The sequence below is a fragment of the Pseudophryne corroboree genome, chromosome 2 (genome assembly GCF_028390025.1).
Source record: "Pseudophryne corroboree isolate aPseCor3 chromosome 2, aPseCor3.hap2, whole genome shotgun sequence".
In the NCBI taxonomy this organism is placed as follows: domain Eukaryota; kingdom Metazoa; phylum Chordata; class Amphibia; order Anura; family Myobatrachidae; genus Pseudophryne; species Pseudophryne corroboree.
The window spans coordinates 938826793-938838834 of record NC_086445.1 but is presented as its reverse complement, the minus strand read 5'-3'; the positions used below and the strand labels follow the sequence as shown (position 1 = coordinate 938838834).

The 12042-nt window shown below is 43.1% G+C and overlaps 1 protein-coding gene across 3 annotated transcripts in view; it reads left to right on the top strand.

Annotated features, from left to right (window-relative positions):
• The window catches only part of LOC135050113 (ephrin type-A receptor 6), a 1497116-nt gene that overhangs the window by 267768 nt on the left and 1217306 nt on the right, over positions 1-12042 (top strand). For all 3 annotated transcript variants that reach the window (XM_063956287.1, XM_063956286.1, XM_063956285.1), the window contains exon 3: positions 7084-7747. In XM_063956287.1, the coding sequence (XP_063812357.1) occupies positions 7084-7747 (664 nt within the window). The remainder of the gene's footprint in view (positions 1-7083; positions 7748-12042) is intronic.

The window sequence follows — 12042 nt, the reverse complement described above, 5'->3', positions numbered from 1 at the left end:
TTAGGGTAGTTAGTAGCCCCTAGCTTCTGTTTGCTTTAGTTAGAGGTCCCCTTGTTATTATCCTGTCTCGGTTCACGCCTTGTCTCACTCTAAGACCTGGGGGCATGGGAGTTGGGCAGACCTAATCCGCCCTGCAAACGCGGCTGCCGTGGGCCCAAGAAACCATAGTCATTCAGGCGTGAACTGACCACACGGGTAAAACAATGGAGGTAGGATGCTAGGGGCTATTCCCGTACCATCCCTTATTTCAGCGTCACGTCCTGGTGCTCTGGACTCTCTACACAACATCTCTCTAGTTCTGAGCATCAGGAACGTAACAGTGGTCAGTTTCCACTGTAAATGTTTGACCATACACAAACTGATGAAATCGCTCACATGCATATGTGATCGCTAGAAGTTCGTTTTCTATCTGAGCATACCTTGTTTCAGCACTTGTCAGTGCTCTTGATGCATAGATTACTGGTTGCCATGTATCCTCATGTTCTTGTAACAGCACTGAGCCTAGGCCAAATTGTGAAGCATCTGCTGAAATTCTTATTCTTTTCGCAGGATCAAAGAATTTTAGCACTGGTTTCTCTGTAATGATCTGTTTCAAGTTTTGCCAACTTTCTTCTTGTTCATGTGACCACATCCACTCGTTATCTTTGTCCAACAACCATCTAAGAGAGGCTGTTCGTTCAGAGAGTTGAGAAATAAACTTTCTTAAGTAAGTAATCATTCCTAGGAATCTTCTGATGTCATCATTGTTGTTAGGACGTCCATGTTCACTATGGCTGATATTTTCCCTGGGTCTGGTTTTACACCTTGATCCGAGACCACGTCGCCCATAAAGGCAAGTGTATTCACGCCAATTTCACATTTGTCCTTGTTTAGCTTTAGATTCACTTTTTTGACAAGTTCCATTACTTGTCTCAATCTAGAATCATGTTCTTCCTTTGTAGATCCCCAGACAATAATGTCATCCATCATTGTTTCAACACCTGGAATATGTTCAAAAATCATGTGTATCTTTTTGTGATATACTTCTGGAGCAGACAATATTCCATATGGTAGTCGAAGAAATCTGTATCGACCTTCTGGTGTATTAAATGTACAAAGCTTTGAGCTGGCCTCAACTAGCTTCATTTGCCAGAATCCTGAAGATGCGTCCAATTTACTGAACCATTTTGCTCCCGCAAATTGCGACATGATTTCATCTCTGGTTGGTAGTTTGAAATGTTCTCGTTTAATAGCTTTGTTTAAATCTCTGGGGTCTAGACATATTCTGAGTTATCCATTTTTCTTTTCAACAATTACTACGGAGCTTACCCATTCAGTAGGCTCATCAACTTTCTTTATCACACCCAAGGCTTCCATGCGATTTAACTCTTGTTTCAGTTTTTCTCTCAGCGCAAACGGCACTTTTCTACAGGGGTGTACCACTGAAGAAACTTGCGTGTCTATATTTATTTTATGGTCTCCAGGCAAACAACCTAGACCTTCAAACAAGTCTCTATATTCTGTAAACATCGATTTGCAGTCATCTTCTACTTGTGATGTCACCATAAAAACTTTCTTTAGCAAGCTTAGTTTCTCACAGGAACTTAATCCTAGAATCGATTGCACATTTTTATCCACAATCAGTAGAGATGTTTTAAACTGTTGTCCCTTATATTTCAGTGTCACTAAGCATGTACCTTTCACAGGAATTTCCTCCCCAGTGTACCCTGTAACTTTCATTTTGGCTGGATGAATTTTAGGTTTTACTCTAAAAGTCTTATAGTCTTGAAACGATATTAAATTCACCTGCGCGCCAGTATCAAGCTTAAAGGGAATGACAATCTCGTTCACAGTTAAAGGGACAATCCATTCTTTCTTATCTGCACTACAAAGTTCAATGCAATCCACAAAGAATTCCTCTGTTTGTTTAACAGCATGCACTTTGGTCGTTTGACTTTTCATTTTACAGCATTTGGCAAAGTGATTAAGTCTACCACATTTCATGCAGGTTTTACCATAAGCAGGGCACATTTTAGGATTGTGAGCATTTCCACATCTACTACACATTTCCTTGTTAGACTGTGGCTTAGACTGCTTCATTCTTGAGAATGGAGGTTTGCTTGGCTCTGTTTTCTGCACTACCTGCACTACAGGTTTGCTTGGCTCTGTTTTCTGCACTACATCAGCTTCCTTGTGTAACTTTTTGGCTTGAAATCTAGTTATTTCTGCAGATCTGCACATAGTCACTGCCTTTTCTAGTGTTAGGTCTTGCTCTCTCAGCAGTCTCTCTCTGAGTCCATTATCAGGTATTCCACATACAATACGACCTCTAATCAGTGAATCCTTTAAATCACCAAACTCACAGGTTTTACTGAGTGATTGCAACTCTGTAACATACTGATCAAATCCATCTACAGACTTCTGATCACATGTGAAAAACTTATATCTTTCATATGTCACATTTTTCCTTGGCACAAAGTAATCTTCAAACTTTTGCATTATAGAAGATAGCACCATATTCTGCCCCTCATCAAACTGAAAACTATTATAAATGTCCAGCACATCCTCTCATATCACATGGAGGAAAATGGATGCCTTAGTTTTGTCAGCCTTTGTATCAGCTCCACATGCAGCAAGATATATATTAAACCTTTGCTTAAATCTATTCCAGTTTTCAGACAAGTTACCAGACATCAGCATGCCGGTTGGAGGAGCCAGTTTATCCATGGTTACTCACTGTTTGAAGAGAGGAGCACACGGCAGACTTTGCAGACACTAAGTATCACAGCCTTACAGACTTTTGCAAGATTCTTTCACACTCTGCGAGCACTAGCAGTCCAAGTTAAACTTCTTCTGACACCATATTTTGTTCATATGTTTGTAAATCCAGTCATAAGGACACAGAGACATGTGAGTTCACTGCTGTGCTGTCTTATTCCATCACCAACTCCAGACACACTGCACACTGGACCACCCACTTCCCAGCATCCCCCTGGTCCCAGGGACCATCACTGAAGATTCAGGCTTACACATATTAGTAAGGGAGTGTCTACAAATATTAAGCATTCTAATACACTAACATCACACCTCCCACCCGCAGCCTAACCCCCCCCAACAGCCTAACTGTAACCCTTCCGCCTGCAGTTTTACCCCCACATGACAACATGAATGTAACCCTCCCACCCGCAGCCTAACCCCCCCCAGCAGCCTAACCGTAACCCTCCCACCCGCAGCCTAACCTCCCCCAGCAGCCTAACTGTAACCCTCCTGCCTGCAGCCTAACCCCCACCCAACAGCCTAACCGTAACCCTCCCATCCGCAGCCTAACCCCCTCAGCAGCCTAACTGTCACCCTCCTGCCTGCAGCCTAACCCCAAACCAACAGCCTAACCGTAACCCTCCCACCCGCAGCCTAACCCCCCCCCCCCCGCAGCCTAACTGTAATCCTCCCGCTCGCAGCCTATCCCCCACAGCAGCCTAACTGTAGCCCTCCGCCCGCTGCCTAACCCCCCAGCAGCCTCACTGTAACCCTTCCATCTGCAGCCTAAACCCCCCCCCCCCCCAGCAGCCTCACTGTAACCCTCCCATCTGCAGCCTAACCCTATTGTCCACATTTTAACAATGCTGACATGAAAACTGTCAACATTATGGTGTCAGCATTATCAATGTGGAAATTTTTTATGTCAACATTGTTAATGTTGACCTTTTGACATCCTCTTGTCAGTATGTTTTAGTAATCACAACATGTTATCAAACATGTTTCCTTCATGTACAAAAAGTCATGACATTTCTAACATTCTGGTTCTTAGTGTTGTGACTTCAGTTGCAAATTGGGAAACTTCTTTTTTTTTTTATTATTATTATTATTATTATTATTATTAGTAGTAGTAGTAGTAGTAGTAGTAGTAGTAGTAGTAGTAGTAGTAGTAGTAGTGTTAATATCATTATTATTAACAAGTATTTATATAGCACCAGCATTTTACATTATGCTTTACAATTGGGAAAGCAAAAATAAAACAAGACAGTGTATTACCAGGTAGAGAGGTAAGAGAGCCCTGCTGGCAAGCTTCCAATCTATAGGGAAGTAGGAATACGAAGATTTTGCATTAATATTTCTCTAAATGCAGTATAATGAGAAAACTGTCTGCAGCCTTAAGCTATGTACACACTGGCATTAACATTCCGCCTTTTAGTTACATTCTCATGGCCTGTTAAGCGAATGTAAATGGAGATGAAAATAAAATACCTGTTACAAATTTAGACATATGTGTAACTTGCGTTTGCAACTCATTAAACTCTTTGAAACTTTCTTTTTCCATGCCAGTGCATCCCACACATCACACTGTTGTAGTATTTCAGTTCAGTGGGAGACAGGGGCGGATTGACCATTGGGCCAGCAGGGAAGATTCCCAGTGGGCCGATGTGCAAATACTGTGAGATGTGTTTAACAACCGTTTCCCTACAGTATAACCTGTTTCGTCACAGAAGCATGCTAAATGCATATTAAACACACGCATGAACCAAAACTGATTGATAGGCGTGTTTAAATGCCTTTTAACATGCGATCAAAATGCACCACAAGTACCAGTTTCTACGCAGCCAAAAGGAGCACGCAATTCCTGTGCTTTTGCGCAGTGCTGTTGAATATTAAGCCAGATCTTACAGAGCTTCTGAAAGCCAGTAATGAGTCGGTTGGCTCAATTCCACATACAATAAGTTAACTGACAGCTGGATGTCTTGATGGTTCTTGAGATCAGTTTCGGTATAATGGTCCTTTACATCTGCACTAAAGTTGCTCCATTGAGACAATAATCTGATAAATGTGCCCAGATGGCTCTTAAACCATTGCTGAATCAGTGTCCCTTACTGCTAAGGTCACTATAATTGGTGTGTCTATACAGCTAAAACAACTTCCAGAGCAGCGGTGACATTTTGCTCAGCTACGTGAGATAAGTGCTCGGGTAATGCGTGCTGCCATATTCCTATAGATTCAGGAAATATTAAGTGTCGCTGTTTTGCTGTTATCTTCCTTATTTCTTAGCAATTTCTTTTCAGAGAGCTGCAGTATTCTAAGTGTCTTCTATTACTCATAGAATTTCCAAGTCCCAGGAAATAAGTAGGTTTATCTTTATGTCCTACTCTAGCAGGTAATTAATGTGTAGCTGTTGTGTCAGTGTTCTCAATAGTAGCGTTGCTTAGTTAAATCTTCCGCAGGCATTTGCGTGTTGGTCCAATTACAGGCACATTGAGAAGCTGTTAAACTTGTGCACATTTCCTTGCATAGAGGCAAGTTTGACATTTTGGCTTAATTCTGATAAATAATAGACCAGCCGTCAGTGGGCTTATTATTCAGGGATAATTTGCAATATGCATTCTCAACAGACAAGAAGAAACAGGATTAATTACTAAAGTGCTTGCTTTCTCTGAAAGCATTCGTAACCTTATTGCTACATTGTTGTTGTTTGTTGTTTTTATGTGACTGTTTAAAGACATCAGCAGCTTTTGTGTTTTGTTTAATAGTAAATTATTTCTATTGCACTTAAAGGGGGTTTCTGTCTTCAATTGACGTTCATTTATTGGTGTTCACATGCGTCACCTCTTCCTAAACGCATTGCTTTCTCCTACTAGACCTTTGCTTTGTTGCCATTTATTTACTTAATGAAGCAGTGCCAACTGCTCCCCCACCCCACCCGCCAGGTATCTCCAACACTTGTACAACAACCTGCACCATCAATACTTTATTAATGAGTGCTAGGTTATCACTTATCACCTACTTTTTATAACATCATGACGTAACCAGAGCTGAAAAGAGAAGACACCTAGGGTGTCCTTCATACTCTATTGCACCAGGTGCCTCTTCATGTATGGCACTAGTTGGGCATAAGTCCCTCCCACTTTTCTTTCTTATCAAGCAAAGGAGTTTGTTTTTGTAGCTTTTTATACTGCTAGCATATAGGCCATAATTCTGAGCCTGACACAGCGGCATCCTAGTCTCCGACCACAACCAACTTCAACTATAAGCACTTCCAGTGGCGCAAAGAGGGATGATCGGGTACTAATTACACAGGCCCGGGTTTGTTGAAAGGCCAGGCGGGGGCCCAAGTCTGCACCCCCCCCCCTCCCTGTCAGCCAGCTGCGGCTTCTCTCCTCTGCCCAGCTGAAGTGAGTCCAGGGAGGATGACGCCACTGAGTGCAGCAGTCTCCCCTGCCTTCAAGAAGGGTTAGCAATCTCTCCAATCACCCCCCCCCCCCCAATACCACCCCACCCCCCCTTCAGATCTGTCCCTGGTTGAGTGGTGCACAGCGCCCCCTTGTGCAGACCACCACCGCTCTGCGGCACATTAAAAGTATGTTTTTTGCATGTTTTTTAAAAGGGGATGTGTCCACACTTCCATGATTAGGCCACACCCACAGCTTTACCCCCCTCCCAATCTCTCTACGGCCTGAGCACTTCCCTGGTGCAACAGATATAAAAATTGCTCAACAGCGTCCAACAACATCAGTGCCTTCAACTTAGAATTAGACCTAGGGGTATATTTACTAATAGTGCGGTTTTTAAAATGCAGAGATGTTGCCCCTAGCAACCAATCAGATTCTATTTTTCTGGAAACTGCTAGATAAATGATAAGTAGAATCTAATTAGTTGCTATGGGCAACATCTCCATATTTAAAAATCCACACTTTAGTAAATATACCCTCTATAATCATAGTAATAGTCATAATGGGGGTAATTCTGAGTTGATTGCAGCAGGAATTTTTTTTGCAGTTGGGCAAAACCATGTGCACTGCAGGGGGGGGGGGGGGGGGGGCAGATATAACCTTTGCAGAGAGAGTTAGATTGGGTGTGGTGAGTTCAATCTGCAATCTAAATTGCAGTGTAAAAATAAAGCAGCCAGTATTTACCCTGCACAGAAACAAAATAACCCACCCAAATCTAACTCTCTCTGCAAATGTTATAGCTGCCCCCCCCCCCCCCCTGCAGTGCACATGGTTTTGCACAACTGCTAAAAAATTTCCTGCTGCGATCAACTTGGAATTACCCCCTATAATACATACGACTGTATGATGTTGTTTTATTCATATTACATTGTATGTGTTTTTGCAGTGGGACGCCATCACGGAAATGGATGAATACAACCGGCCTATTCATACATACCAGGTATGTAACGTCATGGAAGCAAATCAAAACAACTGGCTCCGGACAAACTGGATATCTCGGGACGCAGCACAAAAAGTATTTGTGGAGATGAAATTCACACTCAGGGATTGTAACAGCATTCCTTGGGTTGTGGGGACCTGCAAGGAGACCTTTAACCTCCACTACATGGAATCCGAAGACGCTCATGCTGTCAAGTTCAAGCCAACTCAGTACAGTAAGATCGATACTATTGCCGCTGATGAGAGCTTCACACAAATGGATTTAGGTGATCGCATTCTAAAACTCAACACAGAGGTTCGAGAAGTGGGTCCCATAACCAAGAAAGGTTTTTACCTTGCATTTCAAGATATTGGAGCATGTATTGCTTTAGTCTCAGTACGAGTCTACTACAAAAAATGCCCATATATGGTGCGCAACTTGGCAATGTTTCCCGATACTATTCCAAGAGTTGATTCGTCTTCACTTGTCGAAGTACGAGGGTCCTGCATAAAGTATGCGGAGGAAAGAGACACTCCTAAGTTGTATTGTGGGGCGGATGGTGACTGGCTTGTACCTCTAGGACGTTGTGTCTGCAGTGTTGGCTACGAGGAGGTGGATGGAACCTGCCATGGTGAGTGATTGACATCTTCATAATCTTTATGTTTATTGACGTTAATGTCTATGAATCTTCATTCTGTTTTGTAGTAATCTTTAGATAACTTTAGCTCCATATTTATTGCCTGTGTTTATTATTGTTTTGGTTTGTTTTATTAAAGTTGAGATGGCTCCATTAAGGTTCTTTCTGAATTAATATATAAAGTAGGAATTTCCCTCAAGCGAGGGCTGTCCCACACCCCAGATCTTGACACTGGAGAATTAAAATCTGTCCATACATACTGTACAATAGAACTGATGGTTGGTGTATCATACAGTGAAAACAATGGAGAATTTGACAGGCGGAGAAAGTTGCCCATAGCATTTTCCTATCTACCTATCATTTTAAAGAATATACTTGATAAATACTAAATGAAAGCTGATTGGTTGCAATGGGTAATTTCTCCACCGGTTCACTTCTCCACTCTTTCACTGCTTGATACATCATCCCAATAGTTTTCTATTGACATATATGGAGGCACTGTTCATTATAAAGCAGCAGGAACATGTAGTATGATTTCAAGTCAACTGGCTCTTGGCTTTAGTTAATGAGAGGGTTGGAAGCTGAGACATATGTTTTACCTGGCTCTCTACTTTTAGCCAGGAGCCTCATGTGAATTTGATGTGTTATATATACAGTATTTGATTGGCAGCTCTCCTGTGGTCATCAGTAGTGAGCTAGCGAGCATTGACATAGAGGCATGTGGCATGACAGAGCACTGCCCAGCATAACTCATGGGAAGATTCATCAAACTTTCTAAAGAAGAAAAGTGAAGGCGTTGCAAACAATCAGATTCTAGCTATATGTTTCCTAGTACATGCTATAAAATTACAGAATCTGATTGGTTGCTATAGGTAACACCTCCAATTTTCCTTTTTAGAAGGTTTGATAAATCTCCCCCTCCATAAACTAATGAGCCACCGAGTGTCGTATGACAGCCACCTGCCTCTTTTTATGTCATGTTAATTTTTGTTTTTAATTAGATTTTTAAAATATCAGTAGCTAATATGTTACCAGGAGTACTTGTGGCCACCATGGGGGAGATGTAATAGCCTACAAGGAACAGGATGTGCGAAACTTTGTGCGAGTTCCCACGTTTTCTAAGGCGCCAATAATTTTTATTAAAAACCAACCTGGTTTTGCTGTGTAAATGATTGTCGCTTTAAAAAATCAGGAGAACTTGCACAAGGGTTACATTTACTAAAGCTTCTAAAACAGAGAATTTGTGATGTTGCCCATAGCAACCAATCAGATGTCTATAATTTCTCAATTGCCTTTTGGAAAATGATAGACAGCATCTGATTGGTTGCTATGGGCAACATTACCAATTCTCTATTTTAGAAGCTTTAGTAAATTTACCCCAAAGTCTTGTGTTTCCTGCTTCTCACCAGCTACTACATTCCCCCCACAGAATCAGAGTTCAGGCTGTTATATCATTACACGTTACAACATTTCTTATATATTAAGTTAACCTATACTCTATGCAATAAAGAAGCATGCCTTTCTGCTTCTGCAGCTCCTAAGTGCAGGTCATCAGTACCTAAAGCTAGTTCCATATCTGGAGATTGATGAGTTTTGTTTGTGCTAATAATTGCAAGTCAGGCAAAATGGGATATACTACATTGGCAAATACAAAATGGTGGTCATTCCGAGTTGATTGCCGATTTTTGCAGCGCATCGATCAGTTAAAAAAAAGGCAAAACTGTGCATGCGTATGCACAGCAATGCGCACGCGCGTCATACGGGTACAAACAGCATCGTTGCTGTACAATGCTTCTAGCAAAGAATCCATTCGCACACCCGATCGCAAGGAGATTGATAGGAAGAGGGCGTTTGCTTTATGGGTGTCAACTGACCGTTTTCTGGGAGTAGTAGGGAAAACGCAGGTGTGTCCAGGCGTTTGCAGGGCCTGGGTGTCTGACGTCAATTTCGGGACCAGACAGGCTGAAGTGACCGCAAGGGCTGAGTAAGTTCAGACCTACTCAGAAACTACAAAAAACTTTTTCGTACATGCGATCGCGCACTTGCAATGCGAAAATACACTCCCCCATGGGCAGCGACTATGCGTTTGCACGGCTGCAAAAAGTAGCTAGCGAGCAATCAACTCGGAATGACCCCCTATGCTCTAAACCATAGGTCTGTAAACTCGGTCCTCAGGACCCCACACAGTGCATGTTTTGCAGGTAACCCAGCAGGAGTACAGGTGTATTAATTACTCACAGACACATTTTAAAAGGTCCACAGGTGGAGTTAATTATTTCACTTGTGATTCTGTGAGGAGACCTGCAAAACATGCACTGTGTGGGGTAATGAGGACCGAGTTTGCAGACCTATGCTCTAAACCAGGGCTGGCCAAACCAGTCCTCGAGATCTACCAACAGTACACATTTTCCAGACCACCTAGCTGGTGCACAGGTGTAGTCATTACTAATTAAGATGTGCTGCATACATTCCTAACTGACAATTCTACAGATGTCCAGGAGGCCTGGAAAACATGAACTGTTGGTAGATCTCGAGGACCGGTTTGGCCAGCCCTGCTCTAAACAGTCAATTCCATCTGTGCATGGGGGGTCATTCAGATGCGGTTGCACCTGAGACAATCGGTGCAAAGAACCAATGTTCGGTACTTTACGCATGCACACAACCCAATCTGCGCGTGCACAAGCGGGTCCTTTTGCATAGGACGCAGGATGGCATCATTGATTGACAGTGTGATGCCGTGTCGGGGGCGGGGAAGGGGTGGCGACAGGCTCCCTTTGGAAAAACAGAAGCTTGCCGCCGCCGTTTTGGTGGCTGGAAGAGGCCAGGGATCTCCGTCTTAGGACGGAGATTTCCTGTCCTCTACTGTGGTTGGCTTCCGTGGCACCATAGGTGCCGTAAGTTGCCCGATGGTGGGTGCTTTGATTCGATTCTGCTTCCTAGGATGCAGTTTGGATCACTAGTGCAGCAGTTCTGCATGTAAAAGACGCCTCCTGCTGCATTTACATACAGCGCTATAACTGAGTGCTTCCAAGGAAGCAGCAGTGATAGCAACTCCAACCACATCTGAATGTCACCCATGGTGTCATAGAAATCAAGTGAAGTCAAATGAACAGATATATTTTCCTTTTGAGTGACGTTTCTCTGTGCCGAAGGAACACCCCAAAGGATCCAGTGTTTAAGGGTTGCACTTTTGTCTGCTGCACCTCCTTGCTTCAGAGAGGCTCCGGAGTTGTTTCTGTGTTATTGTTTAAGTTGTCATTCATGTGAATGGGAAATTCATACAGCACAGGTATAAATAATAACCGTGGTTGGATGTGTTTGTGCCCAGAATGTAAGCACACAAAGCACATCTTTATTGTACAAGATGAGTCCAGCGTCTGTAGCACACAGCATATGCCAGGCTAACGTCAGAAGTAACAAACGTAAGGATAGCATAGAGATGTGGCTTGATAGTGTTGTGACATTAGCCTTTTGTACAGAATATAATAATATAATGGCCCTTCATATGCACAAGAGAGAATAGTGTCTGGACAGTGCTGCCAATAAATGTGGAGAACACATTTACTATATAAAGCATAATAAGAAATATAAGTATCGTTAACAATCAAATAGGAATCTTTTACTGACAGTCCATATAGAAATACAGTATCCAGTAATGTGAATACATGTCAGCAGAGCCATGCAACCTGCTCAGCAAAGGTATGCAGTGCAGGGAGGCGCTGGGCTGAGGAGGCGCTGTCCCCACTCTGCTACCCTGCTGTTGCTGCTGGCTGCCACTGCGCTTGTCACATTGGCAGACAGCAGTGCCAGCAGAGGGCAGCAGGTCTCTTAGTGTCAGGGCAGCTCTCCGTCTCCCTCCTCTCTCCTCCCCCCTGCATCTGTCAAGTTTTATGACAGGCAGCAGTGATGGCATCTTCAAACTGATCTCTGTGTAAGTAACACACACTCCCCCTTTGTCTCCTCCTGTGGACATACGTGTAAGGGGCACTACTTTTGTGGGCATTATGTGTGGCACGACTACTGTGGATGTTAAGTGTAAGGGCCACTGCTGCTACAGGCATTATGTGTGTCACTACTACTGTGTGCATTAAGTGTAAGGGGCACTACTACTACTGTGGACATTATGTGGGGCACTACTCCTGTGGGCATTATGTGTGGCACTACTCCTGTGGGCATTATGTGTGGCACTACTCCTGTGGTCATTACGTGTAAGGGGCACTACTGATGTGGGCATTGTGTGTGGCACTACTGTTGTTGGCATTATTTGTAAGGGTCACTGCTACTGTGGG